The sequence below is a fragment of the Meriones unguiculatus genome, chromosome 1, assembly GCF_030254825.1.
Source record: "Meriones unguiculatus strain TT.TT164.6M chromosome 1, Bangor_MerUng_6.1, whole genome shotgun sequence".
NCBI classification, from domain to species: Eukaryota; Metazoa; Chordata; class Mammalia; order Rodentia; family Muridae; genus Meriones; species Meriones unguiculatus.
In genome coordinates this window covers 164840127-164861657 of record NC_083349.1, presented here as the reverse complement: position 1 = coordinate 164861657, position 21531 = coordinate 164840127, and the positions used below count along the sequence as shown (strand labels likewise).

The 21531-nt window shown below is 43.8% G+C and overlaps 1 protein-coding gene across 1 annotated transcript; it reads left to right on the top strand.

Annotated features, from left to right (window-relative positions):
* Nucleotides 1–11: 11 nt before the first annotated feature.
* On the top strand, nt 12–21482 carry Vps26b (VPS26 retromer complex component B). Its single transcript, XM_021662491.2, has 6 exons — nt 12–716; nt 9942–10098; nt 13793–13957; nt 16420–16595; nt 18672–18814; nt 19214–21482. Exons 1-6 carry the CDS (start codon nt 494–496, stop codon nt 19358–19360), a joined length of 1011 nt encoding a protein of 336 aa, XP_021518166.1. The 5' UTR covers nt 12–493; the 3' UTR covers nt 19361–21482.
* Nucleotides 21483–21531: the final 49 nt, after the last annotated feature.

The window sequence follows — 21531 nt, the reverse complement described above, 5'->3', positions numbered from 1 at the left end:
AGGAGTGGGAAGAAGACGTGCGCGTGCGCGTGGCATCCTCTTCGCATCCGGGCCGGAGTTCTCCTGCCCCCTCCCCCGCCCCGCGCCGCCGTAGCACTTCGGTGCGTTGCACCGCGGGAGTCTAGGCAGTTCAGAGTGCGTCTGGGCTCTGGACCCCACCCGGTGGGCGACGGCACGCGTGCTTGCGCCCTTTCGCCGTGGTCCTAGCAGCTGCACCTCCGGGATCTGGGGAGGTAGGGTGCCTGGCCTGTCGGTTCATCGCTGCCCTGGGCGCCGCAGCCCGCAGCCGCCTGCCTTCCTTCCTCGGCCCTGCCTGTCCCCAGGGGCTCAGGCCGCCGGCGATCGCCCACCGCCCAGCTCAGCCGAGCAGGGCAGCGGTGCGGCGTCCAGCGCATTCCCGCAGCCGGCCCTCCGGCCTGCCTTCCCCGCAGGCAGCCCGCGCCTTGGAGGGAGGGAGCAGTCTGAGCCAACACCGGCGCGGCCAGGCGGGGAGATGAGCTTCTTCGGCTTCGGGCAGAGCGTGGAGGTGGAAATCTTGCTGAATGATGCGGAGAGTAGGAAGCGAGCGGAGCACAAGACTGAGGACGGGAAGAAGGAGAAATATTTCCTCTTCTACGACGGGGAAACCGTCTCCGGGAAAGTGAGCCTATCTCTGAAGAACCCCAACAAGCGACTAGAGCACCAGGGCATCAAGATCGAGTTCATTGGGCAGATCGGTGAGTCGGTTGCCTGGGATCTTCCAAGCCTTTCGGCATCAGCCCGCACCAGGAATCGAGTGTGTGACGGGCTGGGAGCAGAGATTTTCAGGGCCCAGCTCCTGCGAGGCCTGTGACAGGTTCTTGTCAACTGCAGTCTAAAGCCGGGGGCTCACCTACGAGTCCCGCCCGTGAGCGACTCCCTCATGCATTCATCACCTTCTTTCATGCCAAAAGTGACAGCGTGCTGCTGGGGAGGTGGGGACAGCCTAAATACGGTAGGGAGCCCCCTACTGTATGGTCGGGTGCTCATCTGGTGCCTGGGTATCCCCATTGTCTCTACTGTATGCTCCCAGCTTTGCTGCTGGTACCCGGGATTTCATAGTGGGGTGCTTAGGCGATAGCCTGCAGGTGGGGTTGACAGCTACAGCTGTCAGATCCAATCCAAAGTTAAGCGGTGACCCCACCCACCCGTCCATCTACCCCCCCCCTTTAAAATTATGGTGTGGTTGACAGGGCTCATGTTTTCTGTTTAGTTCACCTCCAGTCTGAACGACCTTTCATGTGCATGATTTGAATACCTTTAGCCTGCCTCTTTCTGACTACCTATATTTCTCAGACTTCTTTATTACAAGGCTAGTCTTTAGTTGTCTAATTTTCCCCGTAAAGTCAAAGAAGTGATGTTGCAAAGGCTATAATTAAATGATCAAAAATTTGCAGTGCTCAGTAATCATCTTCAAATATTGTTAATTTTACTGGAACTAGACAAGGGAAAGTAGTAAAAAAAAAATATTTGGGGAGCCAGGTGAGTTTGGTGGTACATGCCTTTAACTGCAGCAACTGGGAGGCGGAGGCAGGTAGATCTCTGTGAATTGAAGGCCAGTCTGGACTACATAGTGCGTTCCAGGCCAGCGGACATTATGTAGTGTGACCCTGTTTCAGAATAAAACAAAATCCCACAAAGATTTGGGGAGCTGCCCATCATGATTCGGTTGTCACCAATTCTAAGTATATGGAGTCTTTTGTGTTATCACATCGTTTGAGTACTTCTAAAATAAAATATTTGAGTCATGAAGTCACCAGTAGGTTATGCCTTGTGGATGGTGAACACCTGTCAGAAAATCTCTACCCTGTACCCCATACTGCACATACGGACACTGATTTTAGAGACTTCCTTGGGAAATCCTGATAAGTTCACATATTAAGACTTTAGTATAGCATTTGTTTTCTCTCTTCTACAGAAGCAGGGAATACTGGTAGGAGGAACACTGGGAAAAGAAGTCCTGGTGGCTAGATTTTGCAACCTGCTGTTTGGCCTTAAGCATCTTCCCTCTGGTATTTAGAAATATGAAATCCAGCTGAAGACTGGCTGTTCTTAAGTTCTTAAAGGGCTTTTTTTTTTTTTTTTTTTTTTTTTAGCCAGGATGTGAAAGATATGTTGCTGTACCAGAAAAGGGACTGGAGTGTGCATTTCACACTGCTTGCTCTCCTACTTCTGCCTGGGGTGGCAGGACAGGAGCACTGTTGATGGATATTTGGAGCCTGGTCATTGTTACCTGTATCCACAGTTTTTTTCCTGAATAGAAACTAATGGCATTCCCTACTTTCCACACAACAGTGCCTTGGGATAGTGCTGTGTGTCCCCTTGGAGGATAAAATCACCCCTTGTAAAAATTCACAGGTCAGATTATATAAATCCGAAGCATTTTACTTTAAGCATAATATATGAAATAGCCAGTAATTGCCTACTGAGAATTGGTATTTTAAGTAGGAGTTTTAAAGTTACTCCATCAGTTCTTTTGCTTTGTAAGACCAGTACAAACAGGTATGTTTCAGTCTTTGTCTGTACCATCACTTCCTGATTGTGAATATCTCAGAAAGTTCCCTGACAGTATGAAATGAGCCATTCTACAAGGAATGCATGGTGTCAGAGTCTCTTTCTCTTTTCATTTTACCACAGGGTAGCCAGAGAGGCTGTTGCCTGTGGTTGCCCCACCTGGTCTCGTGCCTAAATCCTTCATTCCGAGATTGTACCTTACTGAGTTTTCTTAAAACCTTTTACTGCTTCTTGGGGTAATTTTCCTTGGGCCTTGGCACACTGACCTGATGGGGCCTCAACTTTGTCAGATGTAAATAAAGTATAATAAAATCACCTGGTTGTTAAGCTGAGCTACCGGGGGACTGTTTCTCCTGTCTCACCTAGAGGGTTCCTTTATAAAAGTAAGTAGTCAATGTAGTGACACTTCTATATCACAAACTGAATTACAGCCGCTGAGTCAGTCTCTTCCCCTAGACTTCTTATATTCTTTCCAGTTAGCTGGCCATATGGACTGTTTCAGAGTACATGTTTCAGTTCTTTGCCTTAAAGCATTTGCTTCGGCCACCTTCCCTTTCACAGCCGCAGTGGGTGTGGTGTTTAAAGCATATAGTTCGTATTTACTCATGTTCATTATCCATGGTTACATGAGAGAATAGTAATAGATTAAAACAGAATTATAAACAGTATATTTATTGTTTGGGCTTGAGATACATTTCTTTGTCAAGGAGAAGACATCAGAAAAACTTTTCTAACCATATACTTATAATGCCAGGACTCCAGCGGGTAAGCCAGGAAGATCTTGAGTTCAAGGCCAGTCTGGCTACACAGCAAGACCTTGTCTCAAAAGGAAGCAATAATGAAAAAGCCTTTCTAGATATGTTTGGTACAAAAGTTTCTCTTCCCACTTTCTCCATCTCTCTGTTCCTAAAACGGATTGATATTAGAGATGCCCAGCTTATTCAGAGGCAAAAGGACTTTCCTTGGGCTTTGTATTTATTTATTTTCTTCGTGACTTGCCCCTCGAATCAGGGAATGACATACTGTGTTACACATCTAAGACAGTTATTAGGAAGTGACTTCAGGGCACCAGAGCGTAGCCAGTGGGTAACTTTGTTGAAGTTGTGGTTCTGTGGTTTTCTCCTTCATTGCATTCTTTGACTATGTATCAAGTAGGTGGAACTCTTGTTATAAAGTCAGGCTATCTGGGTAACTGTAGCTACAGCCAAGAGAGTTACTTACCATCAACTGAGTTCTATCCTCTTTCCAGATGAAACAGGTTGTTTGTTTGTTTGGGGTCCTGGAGGGGTTGGAGCTGTCCTCCCTTGTCTCACTCTATAACCTGTTTTGGGCATCTCTTCTATATCCTTCTCATGATTTTCTGCAAGGATGAACTTTCTAAGAAGCGATTCTCATATTGCTGATCCCCTTAAAAGCTGTTTTGTTTTGTTTTTTACCAGCTCCTTAGAAAGAGTATATTTATTTTCTTCCTAGAGATTGTCCCAGCCTGCCTTTCCAGGTTCATCTGTTTAACCTCATCCTCACTGATGATAGCTCCATCAAGTACTGTCTTCAAGTCAGGCATGGTGGTACACACCTGTAAGTCCAGCATTTGCAAGACTGAAGCAGGAGGATCATGTAGCCTAGGCTAGCCTGGGCTACACAGTAAAACCTTATCTTAAAAAAGAAGCAGCAGCAAAGAGCACCGGCTGCTCTTCCAGAGGTCCTGAGTTCAGTTCCAAGCAACCATATGGCAGCTTTACAACAGGCTATAACTTTAGTCCCATGGAATCTAATGCTCTCTTCTGGTACGCAGACATACATGTAGACAAAGCAACTAGATACATAAATAAATAAATATTTTTTGTTTTGTTTTTTCAAGACAGGGTTTCTCTGCGTAGCATTAGCTATCTTAGAATCACTCTGTAGATCAGGCTGGTCTCGAACTCACAGAGATCCACCTGCCTCTGCCTCCCAATTGCTGGGATTAAAGGTATGTGACACCATCACCCAGCTATAATTTTTTTTTAATGAAGTAAATAATAAAAATCCTCTTCTGTATGAGGCCCTGGGTTTAATAAATTAGTACAGCAAAAAAGAAAAAAAAAATCCTGTTCCTTCTAAAGTTTTGGTGTCTTCCCCTTGTATTTTAACTTTTTTTTTTTTCTGAAAAGTATGACTTACCCAATTTGTACTTTTTCTTTGAAAGCCTACTCATTACTTCTACTATTTTAAGTTCCAAGCTTACCTCTTTTCAAGCAGGTTGTGATTTCATTATTGTTGGGTTTATTTTGTTTTTTGTTTTTAATTGTCTCTCTTCTTACCCCTAAAGCCCTGAAACTTCCTTCAGTCCATCGTTAGTCCAGTGGTTAATCTCTAGTCTCAATGGCTAGCAATTACTAGTGCTCAGTAATTGTTTGTAACTGCTTCAGATCTAAAGTTTGTTTGTTTGTTTTTTTTTTTTTGAGACAGGGTTTGTCTGCATAGCTTGGCTATTCTAGATTCACTTTATAGACCAGGCTGGCCTCGAACTCTCAGCAGTCTGCCTGCCTCTACCTCCTGAGTGCTGAGTGCGGAGATTACAGGTATGCATGATTGCGCACAGATCTAAAATTTTACAGAGACTATTTTCTGTTTTTTTTTTTTTTTTTTGGTTGTTTGTTTGTTTTGTTTTTGTTTTTCTCATCTTCTTTAGAATCCAGGAACAAACTTAGAGCCACAGCTCTACCAGGCAAGTATTCCACAACTCTGGAGCACATCCCTAAGAATTACTTTAATGACAGAAAGGACAGTCTAGATGAAGCAGCTGGGTTTCTTGCACATGCTCGTGCAGGACACGGTAATGAGTTAGCTAGCTAGGTATCCCAGTCAAGCCCTGAGAACTTAGGTGGCACATGACCATCATGCACCTGTTGGAATAGCATCTTCTTAAGGAATCTTTCATGTGAGAGCTAGTAAATCTGATGTCAGCTTACTTGTTTTTATGTATTTTTTTTTATATCATATTCCTATTTCAAGTTGAGATTACTTCTCCCTGTTGAAAAGAGGAGTTACCAGACCTGTGGCTCATGGGGTCCTGCAGCAACTGCTCTGATGTTACAGTTTGAATATTTTTTCCAGAGAGTAATACGTTGCCAGCTCTTTATTTAGTTCGATGTTTTTGTAACCCTCTGATTTTTAGCTGCTGTCCTCCCTGTACCTAGCATGCTTCTGATAGCAGTCTCAGTTGGAACAATGCCAATAAATGTGTGGTAAGCAAGTCTTCTAGGTAAGACCAGTGTGATTAGAAAGATACAGTAGTATAGAGAGAGCACTGAGGGAGCTACTGCATAGTTTATAAGAAAAGGCCATTTTCCTGCTGGAATCCTTTGGGAAACACTGGTAGATGTAAACCTAATCTGAGAACTTTGGAGGCTAATGGGGTTAGATGAACTAAATATAATTAGAAGGTCAAACTTGCAGCTATGGACAGACACACATATTCCTATACCCCAGAGCTAAATAGCTAATTTTTACGAAGTGTTTAATGAGCTCATAAGTACTAATAAGACTTTCCTTTCAAAAACTCCAGAGACTTTTATTTTGATTCATTTACTCTTGAAATACCAAGTGAAAAAGCATGTGGAGGTTAACTGGATGATTCTGGCAGACTTACTAAGTTGTCAGCAGGGCCTAGATTTGCACAGAGCAGAATTGTGTATGTACAACCCCAAGGTATAATTGTTCCTATGGGCCTGCCAGACACAGGAGTTTTAGCAGAGCTGTAGCAAGCAGGAATCATGACCATGTGGTCTGCAAACAGGCTAGGAAAGTCAGGGATAAAGGAAGCTCTTGATGCTTTATATTTCTCCCAAGTCTGACATGATACCTTGACTATATGTGGTGGAAGCCTAGAAGCAGGTACCAGGGTGACTCAGAGCTTTAGCCTGTGGTGTAAAGATGGCTTAATATCCTTCTACGGTGGCAACCTCACTTCTTGGCCGTTGGTGGCAGGTATTATTTGAAAACATCCTGAGTGCAAAAATCATTTCCTCCTTTTGAGTAAAGAAGGGAACTAATGACAGAAGTTACTTGGGGAAAAAATGGAAGTAGGGGTTCAGTTTTTCTTTCTAGCCTGAAGAACTATCATGTTTGGGATGACTCTAGCTGCTGCTTTGGGATGGACAAGAGGCTTTTAGGGCCTAGGCCTCTTGCTAGAAAACTTGGATTTTCTGCCTTAATTTATTCAAAATGAAACCAACCTTTCTGGCAAACAGCAGTGCAAAGCTCTGTTTCTGTCCCTTTGGCCACAGCATTGGCAGAAGCATTCCAAATTGCTTATAAAATTATAAATCAAAAAGGCCATTCCAGGCTAGATGTGATGGTATACGCCTATAATCCTAGCACTAGGGAGGATGAACCAGGAGAATGACCAGGAATTTAAAGCCAGTCTGGGCTATATGGCAAGACCTGCTTTAACAAAATAAAACAACAAAAGACCGTTCTAGCTCTCCTCAGACCACAGTGTTCTCTCATGGAATTTCACATAGGCACTGATAGGGATGTGATATAGGAAGAAAAGCACTGGGGAGAGTGTGATGCTGTACAGAAAAGAACTTCTACTCGAGTCCTCTGCTGGACGAGGCAGGGTACTGTGTTTTAGGACCCTCAGATACTGGCAGCCTGAACACGCTCTGAACTGAACTGTCTCTGTTTTGTTTATTTCTCATGTTGCCTTTGGGCTGTATCGTCATTGCCTTTGTTTTGTTTTGTTTTGTTTTTTGTTGTTGTTTTGTTTTTTTTCCGTTTTTCTCTTGATACTGCAATTTTCCGTTGGAAGTTTATGGACATTGGGTCAATGTGCTCCTTATATGAATTCATAGGAACTGGGACCAAAATCCAATGCACATGAACTGAGGTACAGGGTTGCTAAGTTAGGAGTTCAGTTCTAACATGAGCCAGCACCTTGTACCAGGCTAGGTTGCAAGACTGAGTGGAAGATTTCCAAAGATGGCCAGCTCAGACCTGCCCGGTCCTTCTCCAAATGTTCCTACTTTATTGGTGGCACATAGTTAGTTATTGGGTTACTCACTTTCTTCCACATAATTTGGAACTGTTGTCTCTCTTTAGTGGATTTGTGGGTTATTACTCACTACCTATCATGCCACCCACTGCTGAGAACACTTAGTATTTGGAAAAGGAAGTAGATTATTTGTAATAATAGACTGGTAGCTGGACGTGGAGGCACATGCTTTTTTTAATACCTAGCACTCAGGGCAGAGGCAGGTGGATCTCTGTGAGTTCAAGTGAGTTCGAGGCCATCCTGGAATACATAGTAAGTTCCTCCAAGACAGAGAGGCACTGTCTCAAAAGCAAACCAAACCAAAACAAAAAAACCATCGATCAAAATATAACTAGGTAGGTAATAAACTACATATGTTAGCCACAGGATACCTTTTATATTTGTATGGTAATAGTATCACTAGAATGGAATTCTCTGTATTATTACCACTTTTATAAATTGGATAAATGCCTTTTGAATTTTGTTTGCTTATTTATTTAGTTTTGGTCTTTCTTTCTTTCTCTCTTTCTCTTCTTTCCTTTTTCTTTTTCTTTTCTTCTTTTCTTTTCCTAATGCTACTGTGAAACCCAGGGCTACCTCATGCATACCAAACAAGTATTCAACCACTGAACTGTACCTCTAGCTCAATTTGGGTAAATCTTTCAACACTCTGCTTCCAAACCTCCAAACCAAGGAAAGGCTTCCGTGGGATGAGCATGTCAGGAGAAGCTCATGCAGTGTTGGGGGGATCTTGCAGTCAGGTTAAGATTAACAGCTAAAATTGTTTCTCTTTGTCTGGAGATGGACTTCTCTCCAAGGCAGAGCTGGAGACTTCACTGGCACCAGAAAGTCAGGAAATCTGGTTTCTTAAACCCAGAAAGGTTTTGATTCCAATCAAGGCTTCAGATCTTGCACTTTTGGAGCTGGACCCAGAGCAAGTACACAGAACAGTCACCCCTGAGAGAGATAGATGATACCTTAGAGATGCTGAGAATCAGGACCAGGCTGAGGGGCAGTGGACATGTCTCTCAAGCAATGGTTCCATGGTTGCAGCTCATTTCCCTCCTGTGGGGTACAGCCTAACATAGTGCTTGAACTCAAGAATATTTGAGGGATGAAGCTTGACCTATCATGTGGCCATGTAGCATCATAGGCAGAATTAAGTGCCTCCAACTAGGGTGCATGGGCTTCCTCTTTAAAGGGCCTTCAATCCAAAGTGGAAAAGAGAGAGCATGTATATATCAAAACTTAATTCTTGAGTTGTACAATACAGAAAGATAAACAATAATATGGGCCTGGTGATAACATGAGCTTATTGTGAAGAAATGCCAGCTGGGTATGGGCTTGCGTCATAATCCCAGGATTTGGGAGGATAAAACAGAAGGATTGCTATGCTACATAGTAAATTCTGGACCAGGCTGGCTGTTCTTAAGAGCACTGGCTGTTCTTCCAAACGTTCTGAGTTAATTCCCAGCAACCACATGGTTGCCATAACCTATAATCTGTAATGAGATCTGGTGCCCTCTTCTGGTGTACAGGCACATATGCAAGCAGAGTATTGTATAAATAAATAAATCTTTAAAAAATTAAAAAAAAATAAATGAAGTAACCATGCATATCCTGCAAATATCAGGAATGTTAGCAAGGTGCCCTATTTTATATATTAATTCTTTTGATACATGCTGAAAAGCTGCTCCCTGAGTCTGTTCTAACCATCTCAGAATTTCCTTACATTTATTGGTGCATAGTCAGTGGATTACTAACAGGAGCAATGGCCTGAAGCATCACATTGGCATTTATTTATTTATTTATTTATTTATTGGTGTCTTTAATGTATTTATTTAATGAGTATTTTGCCTGCATGTATGTATATGTACCACATGCATGCCTGGTGCCCATGGAGGTCAGACAAGGGCACTAAACCCCTGAAAGTAGAGTTGCAGATGGATGTGTGCCACCATGTGGGTATTCAGAAATGAACCCAGGTCCTCTGCAAGAGTAACAAGTGTTCTTAATGAGTGCTCTCCTCATCATACCGGCTTTTTTAATCTCATGGATTCTCACTATGTGAAGCAGAAGAGTCAGCAGGGCATGATGGTGCACACCTATGATTCTAGCAGTTTGAGACAGGGGCAGGAGAATTGCTTATCTCCAAGAACTAGTGCTCAACCTAGGTACTATAGTAAGACTGTCTCAGACAAACCAAAAAGAAAGTGTCTTTGGAAAGGCACTTTGTGAAGTCATTGGAGGTGCTGGCGGTCAGGGAAAAAGAAGAGACTCTTAACACAAGGTCACAAGTCTTGTTTGGGAGCCAGGCCTTCAAAAAAGAATGGTGCCTCCAACCTGTGGTAGCCCAGGTCAACTAGAGAAGGCTTTGTTCTCTCTCCAGAACTCTACTATGACCGTGGGAACCACCATGAGTTTGTGTCTTTGGTGAAGGACTTGGCTCGGCCAGGAGAGATCACCCAATCACAGGCCTTCGACTTTGAGTTTACTCATGTGGAAAAGCCGTATGAATCCTACACAGGGCAGAACGTGAAGCTACGGTAAGTGGTTTCTGCTGTTTCTGTTGTGCCCCTGAACCTGTCCTGTGGGGGCAGGGCCTGAAGCTTCCTGGCTTTTAAGGGTTTCTGTGTAGCTACTAAGAAGGAAGAGCACTGCCAGCAGTGGTGTCAATACTGGGCTCCCTTGAGGCAAAGCCTTCCCATGGCCATCTTTGAGCATGAATGTGGTCACCATGACCTTTTACACATTACCACCCCATGGAGTCCCTCAAGACCAAGGGCTTCATAGACTGTAGGAAAATGATGATGAAGCAAAGGGATTTTAATTATGTATTGCACTTGTTTCCAAGGTAATTCATTTAATTATAAGTTTATATAATTTAAATCACAGCCATTTTAAACAACCATTTCTTAAAATTTTTGAAAATCTAGTAATTGGCTTTCATACATAAGGTGGCTACAGTCAGACATCCCAGCTTGGTTCACAGAGGTCCTGACCCCTCCCCATCTGGCAATGTCATTTCGGACTCTGTAACTTAAAGCATTGTTTAGGATTCTAACTCTAGATCTGTCTTCCTCCTCTTTTGTCAGAGATAAGAAAGCAGTGTCACACAGCATAACTGAGCCTTTCAAACATGGACACGGCCAAGCATTTGGCTTAGTGATTCACTTGACTAGCAGTGCATCATCTGGGACCCATTCCAGAAGTCATAAATAACAAAGCTAATGAATCCATGAGCTGGGCATGGTGGTGCACCCCTGTAATCCCAACACTTCAGGAGGCAGAGGCCAGCCTGGTCTACAAAGCAAGTCCAGACAGACAAGGCTACACAGAGAAACCCTGACTTGAAAAGCTCAAAAAACAAAAACAAAAAACCCAAACAAAAACAAAAAAAGCCCAGCAGCTCTAGACTCTTGGATGTGACATCACAGGGATGAAGCAGACTTCCCTGTCACTCTGATTACCCTCCTATCTCACAAGATCCACTTGTTTTCATCACCCACAGCCTGGACTCTGGATGGTGAGGATTACAGCAAGACAACATCTCTCTTTCTTCAGGTTTCCCTCCGTCCATCAGAACTCTGTTTATAGACTCTTTTGAAATATTTGCACCTGAATTCCCACTAAAGACAGAGACTCATCCTGTCATTGTGGAGAAAGCCCCAGTGAAGATAATTTAGCAGTCATTTAGCTTGGCTATGGGAATTGTCTTAAAAAAGGTTTTGACACAGTCTTGTTATGTAGTCTAAATTGACCTCAAACTTTGCATTCCCCTCCTTCACCTCTTGAGTGCTGGGATTACAGCTGTGTGCCACCCAAGTGGTCAGTATTGGCTCAGGACCCTCAAGACCCAAGTTCTTAGCACAAAGAACGTGTGTTTGCCCAATGGGTCAAAGGGCAGGGAATAGGGGACAAAAACAGGAGATTTAGGACTGGGGAGAGGGGAAAGGGAGCAAAGGAGTTGGGATAGGGTTAATTGCCCATAGGGACAAAGGATTGCCTCTGGATAGAGACGAGACAGAAGTGGCCCATAGGCAAATGACAGTTTATAAAGGTAAAAGGAGAAAACCTGTGTTAGGATGAGGTATTTAATTTTAATTAGGCATATTAATTAGCTGAGCCAAAGGGGGCTTTTGATTTCTAGACCTTAATACTTTGATAGCTGAACTTTGGTGGTCAGCCTCAGGAGGAGGAAGTGGCCAAATAAGGGAATAGATCTTGGTGGCTAGCATTAACAATGTAATATAATGGTTTTTAACAAGGCAGAGGAAATTGAGGAGAAGGGAAAGGCCTGTTTGCCATGCTTGAGTTGGCTAGAGTCCCTTCAGCTACCATGCTTGGTAATTCCCACCCCCACCCCCACCCCCACCCCAGTAGATTTAGTGTTTTTACATCAGGAAGAAAGGTATTGAAAACAATATGGTAGCTCCTCAAAACTAAATAAGCTGAAAGTGTAACTCAGTAGGAGCTGCATATGCACATACTTGAAGAATATTCAAGGCATTGGCTCAGTCCCAGCAACACACACACACACACACACACAATTAAACAGAATCACCGTGTGATCCAGCAGTTCACTTCAGTAGTAGATCCAAAATAACTGGACCCTGAGCCTGGAACAGATAATCTGACACCTGTGACCACAACGGTCATGGTGGCACATGCCTTTAATCCCAGCACTAGAGAAAGAGGCAGGTGATCCCTGTGAGTTCTAGGCCAACCAGGGCTAATAGTGAGACCCTATCTCAAAGACAAACAGAAAAAAGCTACATTCAGTCAGGCATGATGGTATATGCATTTAGGAAGCAGAGGCAGATGCATCTCTATGTTTGAGGCCAGCCTGGTCTTAGCAAGTTACAGGCCACCCAGAACTCTAGAGTGAAACTCTGTCTCAAAACAAAACAAAATAAAAATCCCACAACAAAACTATGTTCAGTTGCAGTGGCATACTTGAGTATCAGTAGTTTTCAATCCTTTCTCCTTACCGTCTCAGTTGTGTGTGGGAGAAACAGTGTTTTTCTTTTCTTTTGCAGGGCAGGGGTCTCTATGAGAGACAGAGACATGCCCTAAATAAAAACAGCATAAAACAGAAAAGAATTAGAGATCTTTACTTGAATATTTAGTAGAGTAAAATTTAGTCTTCTACAGACAGTGAGATGGATTTGAGCCCTGTGCAATTAGAAAGCATCAGAGACAAATATCTTGTACAATTTTGGCAAAAGTTACTGAGGTAAATAAAAAGGACAGCCTGGAAGGGGTCAGTGCCACACAGAGTTAGTAGCCTGTGTGTGTAGGTGATGTGGCCAGCATGCCTTTGTTAGCTTTCCAATAATGCTTAACAGGTACTTGGATTATTAAAGGATCGCTCAGAAGAAATTATAACTAAGGGGGTTCTTTCTCGAGGGTGTTAGCATAGTATTTGTACCCAGGGGACTAGGATGCTGGAAAGGCAGTCCTGAGTGGCTGTTCAACCTTTAGGGTTCACTTATGTCTCTTCTTTCAAACCTGTACTCTACCATGCAACTGCCTCCTCCAATTAATTCAGAGATTTCATTGCTACCTTGTTGCATTATATGTAGCTTTGTTCTTGGAGTCACTTTTGTTCTCATAAACCTGAATTACAGTTTTTGAATTATCCATTCTCTATCTTGATTTTTCTGTTTGCTCATCTCCCTATAGATTGGGAGCTTCCCTTGAGATTGTATTGTCCTTCTTCCATGCCTAGCACAGGCTGAGCTAAGAAAGACTACTGAAATGAACACTTGGCTTCATTTCTCCATTTCCTATTCCTCACTTTTATTGGCCAGATATTGTTTAGTGGAGTGTCATATAAATGTAAGTGTATGGGCTAGATCTCTGTGCTCAGAAAGCCAGGAGTTAGATAAATAAACAAACCCTCCACACAGCCGCTACATAGTGGTGGGGGACACAAAAGGCCTTTAAAACAATCTGTTGGAGTAGAAAGCAAAGAAATCACTCTAAGTTCTTAGTTCATGGTCATGAAATCTCAAATGGATGTTGAAGAAAGGCTTTGATATGTATGTAGGTGCGTATGTATACTTTTTTCTAAAAAAAAAAGGGGGGGGGCATAAATTCTCAAAGAGGTATAAAGCCCCAAAGGGGTAAACATTGCCTACTGTAGGGTTCTGCACTCAGGTAGGTCATTTTGTTGTATCGTTGGTGTAGCATCTAGAGTCTGGAAGTATTCACTTGTGATGACTCCATCTCTTACAGCTATTTCCTTCGAGCCACCATTAGCCGCCGCCTCAATGATGTTGTCAAAGAAATGGACATTGTAGTTCACACACTTAGTACCTACCCAGAGCTGAACTCATCCATCAAGATGGAAGTTGGGATTGAAGACTGCCTGCACATTGAATTTGAGTATAACAAATCCAAGTAAGTGTCCTGAGCTACAGCTGCAAAGTAGTACAGTACATGCTAGGCTAGTTATGGATAGATGGGCCATGAAGTAGAAGCTTCATAGTTCAGTATATTAAGTTATTTAAGATCACGTATTTAAACATTAAGATGCTTTCAAAGTAGAGCTAAACTAGCTTTTCAGTTGTTTGTTTTGGATGCTTGGTAAAGCCACTTCCTTCCATATGTGAGAATAATCGTAGAACACAATGCTGTTATCATTTGTTTCTGCCCTGCCTTCGAAATCAAAGTGAAATCAAAGTGATGAAACCATGCACCGGCAATGGCCTGCTTCCTTCCTGAGTCAACATGAGTTACAGTGCAGAATGCCTAGTGCATTTTTATAAAGGTCTCATAATAACTGTACCTGGCAAGTTGGGAAGCTGTGTTTTAAATTGTTTGCTATTAGAACATGAAAATATGTAATTGCTTGTAAACCACAGAATTCTCTGGCACTCCTGCATCTTTCTTTGGAATATAATCTATTCCTGAAAGTATTTGGAGATCAATCCAGAAGTGAAAGGATCATCTACAGTTTTGATTACCCTTCTACTGCAGTGGTCTCCCCCAAGGCCATTGCCAACCAGACCAGGACTTAAGGAGAGCCAATCTGCCTACTACAGCCTTAGGAATATAGAGAAGAGAAAGACTCAACTATGTAGACCAGGCTTGGCCTCAAACTTGTGATCCTGCTTCTACCTCAAAAGTGCTGGGGTTACAGGCACCATGCCTGGCGGAACAGTTTGTAAACCAGGAGGGTAACTTGATTCCAAGAATAATTGTGAAACAAAGTTACATGTTCCTCTGCTCCCTGGCTTGGAACCTAGTGAGGCCCAGTAAAATAACTATTGTGACCTAAAGCCAGCCCTACTTATCCTGGCCTACCTGTTGAGATAGGGAATAGATGATAGAAAGGAATCACCACCACCACCACCACCACCACCACCACCACTACCACTACCACCACCACCAGTCTCTTTACTCAGCTTGGCCCTGTCCATTGATCCTGCAACCAGTTCTCTGATGAAGGCAGCAAGTGGCAGCAATGCTGTCTATCTCTAAAGAGCCTAAGGCAGCCACTCATCAGTTGCTTTTTGAATTAAAGGTATTTTAGAGTCAATCTAATAGATAAATTGATACTCCTAGTATAGAAATAGATACTCCTGGTCCTACCCTCTCCTTGTATAACAGGTTATACCATAAGGGAACATGAAACATGTTTCTCACATGGGTGTGCTCCTGTGTAAGGTTTCATTATAGTAAATGGATGCTTCATTTATGAGTGTAGATCGAAGACCTAAGCATCCATGTAGCTTCTATATCCCTGAGAAAGGCTGCTGGTGGCGTCCTGCTGTGCCTGTAGGTGTTGAGTTAGCTGCTCAAAGTCAGTAGCTTTTAGTAGACTGTAAGCAACAGTAGAGTAAATGGTGGGGAGCACTAAAGTCTGGAAACTAGGAATTGCCTATTTGAACCCATCACATGCAGTTGAATGATTGATTCTTTTACAACTTTTTTTTTCCCCCACCCATCAAGTAAGGAGGCCCAGGAGGCCCAATTCTGAAATCTCTGCTAAGGGTCACCTGATAGGAGTGTGAGCCTCAGGTTTGAAGAGTGTTCTTTCTGGCACACCTGATACAGGATTGTGTATACACAGACTGCCAGCACTCTTGGCTAGCCCACAAAGACTGAAAGAGTTGGAAAGTGTTATGCAACATAGCTAAATTCCTAGGAGCTCATGAAGCATAAGCCATGCAAGTAGAGTCCAGAGTGTAAGCAGTGGTGCAGAGGGAGACTGACTTGTTTTGTGCTTCTGCTTCTGCTTCTGGCTGGGCTGCCTAGCCTGGAGCAAACAGAACTATTTACAAGGAAGTGTTAAGGCCCAGTTCCCTAATGATACTGTATGGAGAGTAAAGTGGGAGGAAGAGACTTGATGATTCCCTTGTTCCTGAGACTGTCTTAATACATTAGAAAAACACATACATTTAAAAAATACTAAAGGTACAGCTGGGTGAGGTGGTACACGCCTTTAATCCCAGCATTCATGATGCAGAGGCAGTGGCTCTCTGTGAGTTCTAGGCCAGCCTGGTCTACAAAGTGAGTTCCAGGACAGTCAAGGCTACACAGAGAATCCCTGTCTAGAAAACAAAACAAAACAACAACAACAAAACCCAGACCAAACCAAAATTAAGGGTGTATCCTGTGGAGACAGAGAAGATAAACAAATATTAATGTTTAAATGAAATGTATCTTCCTTTGAGCAGGATGTGGAAGAAGAGAGTCACACAGATTCCAATAAAGGATAGGAAACTATTCTTTAGTTTAGATAGTGAGGTTGAGCATATCCCTCCATTACATCTCTCACCCTCAGAGCTTTCTAGACAGGGTCCCTCGTGCTGAAACACTACACCACCATCTTACTTCCTCTACCTTCTCTTCTTCAGGTACCACTTGAAAGATGTCATTGTAGGGAAGATATACTTCCTGCTGGTGAGAATCAAAATCAAGCACATGGAGATTGACATCATCAAACGGGAAACAACCGGCACAGGTCCCAATGTGTACCATGAGAACGACACAATAGCCAAGTATGAAATCATGGACGGAGCACCAGTTCGAGGTGAGCCTTGTGGCCTAGGGCCCTGCTACGAATTCCTCCCAGGCCATGTACAGAATTTCATAATTTGGGAAGGGCTCAAATTGTTGAAGTAAAATATCTTTTGTTTTTCTTTTTTGAGACAAGGTCTCACTATGTAGCCCACACAGGTGTAGAACTCATGGGAATCCCCAGCACTCAAGTGAAAAAGGGAGGGGAAAGCTTGAGTCTGTAGAATTTCGGCTTCCTAGTCCATCCACAGCCACACCAGTCCCACACTGGCCTTGTTTATATATTGACTTATACTTAAGATTTCATCTCAGCTGGTCTGCTTGCACATGCCTGTTGTCTCACCTCCCAGGCAGGTGGAGGCCAGGAGGAATTCATTGTCATTCTTGGCTACACAGAGAGGTTAAGGTCTACTTAGGCTACATGAGACCCTGATTTAAGATATATTTGAATATTTAATTGCCTTTTCCTCTTGGCATTCTGACTTGTGCTGCTGCTTAGGGCAAGAGATCGATGTACTCTAGTCATTTTCATTGCTTAGTTCTAGCTACAGTAAAATGTTTCACTCTAGGAATTCATTTGACTGCCATGAAAGTGCACCACTAGATTGTTGGCCAATACTACAAGGGCTTCAGACAACAGTAGGAACCACTGGAACCTCCTTGTGCACCACAGGGTCCCTAGGATGAGAAGGCTTGACAGCTCTTAGCTCTTTGGGAGTCTGGCTAGTTCCTGGGAAATAGCAATCAATTACATTCTTCATCAGCTTTGTAGCAATCGAGAATGAAGGTCTCCTCTCACTTTGGGTAGTAGTACATTCCCAATGGAAGGAAGATGTCACATTGTGCATTGCCTAATACTGGAGAGAGGGCAGATTCATAAGTGTTCACTGTATCAGACCCTCTCACGTTCCATAATATGACCAGTTGTGCAAGTAGAGCCAACTGTGATTTTTTTCCTGAACAAATGAAATGGGTCACAGAGAAACAGCATAGAAAAGTAGATAATTAAAGGTTCGTTTATATTTAACTCAAGGTTGGCCTTTCTCAGTAGAATTACTGCCCTCATTTTGTTCCTCTTATTAGAGTATGATAGGACCTAAAATATGTCACTGTATTCTCTGATTTTTCACATGAAAGCAATAGATGTACTCAGAAGTAAACTGGCCCCCGGAGAACAGGGTCCAGAATGAGTTTTCTGTTTTCTGGGCTACCCTAGTACAGATCATTGTTAGAATGGAAATGTATTCTGGGGCATACAGTAACTGGTTTCCAGGGAAGGATAACTTTTGGAGAGATAGCTCAGTGGTTAGGAATACTCATTGCTGTTGTGTTGGGGTCCCAGTACTCACATCAGGCAGCTCAGTCTCTTATAACTCTAACTTTCTTCTGGCTGCTTCGGATACCTGTACACACATGTACCTACCCACATATAGATGCAAACATACACATCAATAAAAAATAAATCTTTATAAGAAAAACAAAACAAAATTATTTTATTTTTTGAGACAGTTTCTCTGTGTAGTCTTGGTTGTCCTGAACTTGCTTTACAGACCAGGCTGGCCTTGAATACACAGAGATCCACCTGCCTCTGCCTCCACGAGTGCTGGGATTACAGACCTGCACTACCACACACAGCTTAAAAGAAACATTTTTAAAAGAAAAAAGAAACCCAGTTATCAGACTTACACTTCTAATTCTAGCACCTGGAAGGCTGAGGCAGGGGGATTTCTGTGGGTTCAAGACCAGCAAGAACCACGTAGAGACCATGTTTCAAATGATGAAGAAGAAAGGAGGAGGAAGAACACAACCACCACCACCACCGAGGAACAAGGCACATTGCACATACCAAATGGTGCCTAATGTTTCCCTTGTGCCATTCAGCCAGTGTTCCTCACTGCTTTCTGCAACAGGAGGTGGTAGGATGTTTTGAGGCACAGGAAAGCTGTGGAAACTGCTAGAAAGCATAGTGTAACACCTTAGAGGGCAGAAGCCTTTTTCAGCTGCAGTCTGACCTGCTGAGGCCATAATAGGTATTGTATGATAGTGTCTTTTGTGCTCCTTGCCCTCATTTTTGCTTTACCCCTTCCAGGTGAGTCCATCCCCATCAGGCTCTTCCTGGCTGGCTATGAGCTCACACCCACCATGCGGGACATAAATAAGAAGTTCTCTGTGCGCTATTACCTCAACTTGGTGCTGATAGATGAGGAGGAACGGCGCTACTTCAAGCAGCAGGTGGGTGCCTCCTTCAGGATCCTGGGGCCCTTTGGGCATAGAACAGAAAGGCCACCATTCCCACAGTGGGCCATCTTGACACTTAAAGGAAAATGCTAAAAGAAAATAGTCAAGCTTCTATCACTTGTTATTATACCAAGAGGTAGAAACACAGGATTGCCTAGAACCCTACAGCAGGAGTGTGATTCCTAGTTGATACCTAGGTTCTGCTTTCTCGGGCCTAACTCCTATTTTTGTGGCTCACACTAGGGACACGGGTATTAGGAGCCACAGCTTTGGTGAGAGATGAGCAAAGGAGGTTATTCCTGGAGATTCCCTGGGACCCAGGTGGGAACCCCTGAGAAAAGCAACCCCAAGCCTCTCTCAAGTACCGTATTACCCCTTCTTCCAACTCTGTAGGAAGTGGTGTTATGGCGGAAAGGTGACATCGTACGGAAGAGCATGTCCCACCAGGCAGCCATTGCCTCACAGCGCTTCGAGGGCACAACCTCACTGGGTGAGGTGCGGACCCCCAGCCAACTGTCTGACAACAACAGCAGGCAGTAGGCCCTTGGGGCCAAGAAGTTGCTGGGCTTCCACCACAGCACCCCATCTACCAAACACCAGCGACTGGGGGAGGGGCGGATGGTGTGAAGCTCAACTGGCCGTTACTTGCAACCTTGAAAACAAATCATGTTTTTTACTTAAATTCTTTTCTCTGAAGAACTTAAGGGGCTTGGGTTGGGCAGCAGTCTCCCTGGGATTCTGCACCCTAGGTAGGGATAGGGACAGGAAACAATCTGGAGCTAGTCCCTCCCTTGGGAATGAGCTGTCTGTCAAGGCTGTCTCAGGCCTTAAAGCAGAGTTGAGAGCACACATCCTTGGCCTCAGGCGCTCTGGGCTTCCTGACACAGAAGCTGAGTGTGTCCTGCCAGCAGGGCTCCGGGTAGTCACGTCTTATGTTCCCTTTGACTGTTCTGAGGTAGTGGCAAAAGTTGTTGGGCCTATTGGGCCTGTCTCATCTAAGTTGGAGGAAGACTCAAGATGAGGAAGCTACCTCTCGGGGCGTCTAGGATGTGGTGTTCTGAAGTTTCCAGTCACCACTGGCCTCTCACTACTGGGACCAGACACCTCTCTTCTCCATCTTCTGTAGCTTGTCAGGAACCATACAGGAGCAGAAGCCTAAGGAAGGGTCTGGAGATGACTGTCCTCTCACTTGTAAGAAACAGGGCCACCAAGAAGTCCTGAGAACACGTCACACATGGACGGCCAAGGGGCTAAGCTAGATCTTCTAAGGGGTAAACATCAGGCTAGGCAACTGTCTGCCTTCACCACATGACTCCGCTCGACAGCCCAACGTCTGGGTTGTTCTAGGGAATTAAGTTATCCACAAGCACTAAGCAGAGGGTCTGTTTCCTTTAGTATAGACCCTGAGAAGAGGCTGGATCCATTTGCCTCCCTAAAGAGATCTGTCCTTAACCCTTGCCTCCACTTGATTTCTGGAACTGGCCTTGGTTTCAGGCATGTAGAAGTTTTGTTACTCCCACTCCAAACCCTTTCATCCTATTGTCTACAAGTTAAGGGAGGATGGGCCCCTGCACAAGACCATGCTACCCTAACTTCAGAATAATTCTGCTTGCCAAATTATGTCTTTAACTTCACCAATTCACTGGCTCAAGTTTAGGACCACTGGTTTTTTGTTTAATTTAAAAACAAAATAGGAAAACTCTTGGATGGTGGTATACTAGAGAAGAGGCAGTTATCCCTCATGCTCTGTGCTTGGGCCTGTAAGTAATAAAGGGGTTGACTTGTCTTTTCTGCCTTGTCTGGGAATGACCAGGATTATCTTCTGTTGGAAGATCAAGTGGACCTGATGTTCAACAAGTACAGTATGTGCTGGTCTGTGTTCTCTGTGATTTGGAAAGTAAAGGATTTGTTCCTGTGTCATCTTTCAGTTTGTATAGAAAATGGGGACCCCTCTCAGAAGTCAGTCCAATTTCTGGCTTTGATGGGTTGGGGCTAATGGATCAGAGTTCAGATGAAAGACACTTGGGATGACTGGGGATAGCAGAGCTAAGGAAAGTAAACTTTTTTCAATGCCAGACCCCAAGTTTAGGTGTGACATACAATCCCCATGGGAACAGGTTCACCCCTCCAGCTGTCCTTGGATATCAAGGCTGGGCCCTAGCATATGATGGAGGTAGGTTCTGTGCTCTTGCCTTTTTCAGGGTATGAGACTAGACACTCCTGTGCCTCCTTTTAATATCTCATTAAAAGCATTTGTCAATTTCTCTGCCTCCCAGCTGACAACACAAATTCATTTTCCAACTTTGTTAATATCTTAAGCCTTTCTTAAGAAAGAGAACTAAAAGGTAGAATATGCTTTGTTTCTCTCAGGAGCAGTGCACAAGCCAGGTCTTGTTTTCTCTGACTCTGCCCCCATTTTCTTTCCTCTGCCAACTGTGAAAGTGTGGGGAGACTCCCATCCCCATCCTTTAAGGTTCCCAAACCTGGAGTGCGTAGGTACTAAACCAAGCAGTGCAACTTGTAAGTAAGAAGCTGCAGTGTTTACATGTTTCTTAATGTGTTGTCTTTTCAATGGCTGTATTTTAAAGAACATTTGTTTTAATGGTGTCTCTAATTAAAGGAAGCCCTATGGCTTTGGAGGCATTGTGCCCATGGTCCACTAGATTCTGTGGTCTGTCCTTCTTAACATTGTCTCATCTCTGACACACTGG

What these genes read in the sequence shown, in the direction of transcription:
- Vps26b (XM_021662491.2), top strand. Translation starts at nt 494, where the DNA reads ATGAGCTTCTTCGGCTTCGGGCAGAGCGTGGAGGTGGAAATCTTGCTG. An exon ending in TTTGAGTATAACAAATCCAA is followed by an intron (nt 13,958 to 16,419) that starts GTAAGTGTCCTG and finishes TCTCTTCTTCAG; the next exon opens with GTACCACTTGAAAGATGTCA. An exon ending in GGACGGAGCACCAGTTCGAG is followed by an intron (nt 16,596 to 18,671) that starts GTGAGCCTTGTG and finishes TACCCCTTCCAG; the next exon opens with GTGAGTCCATCCCCATCAGG.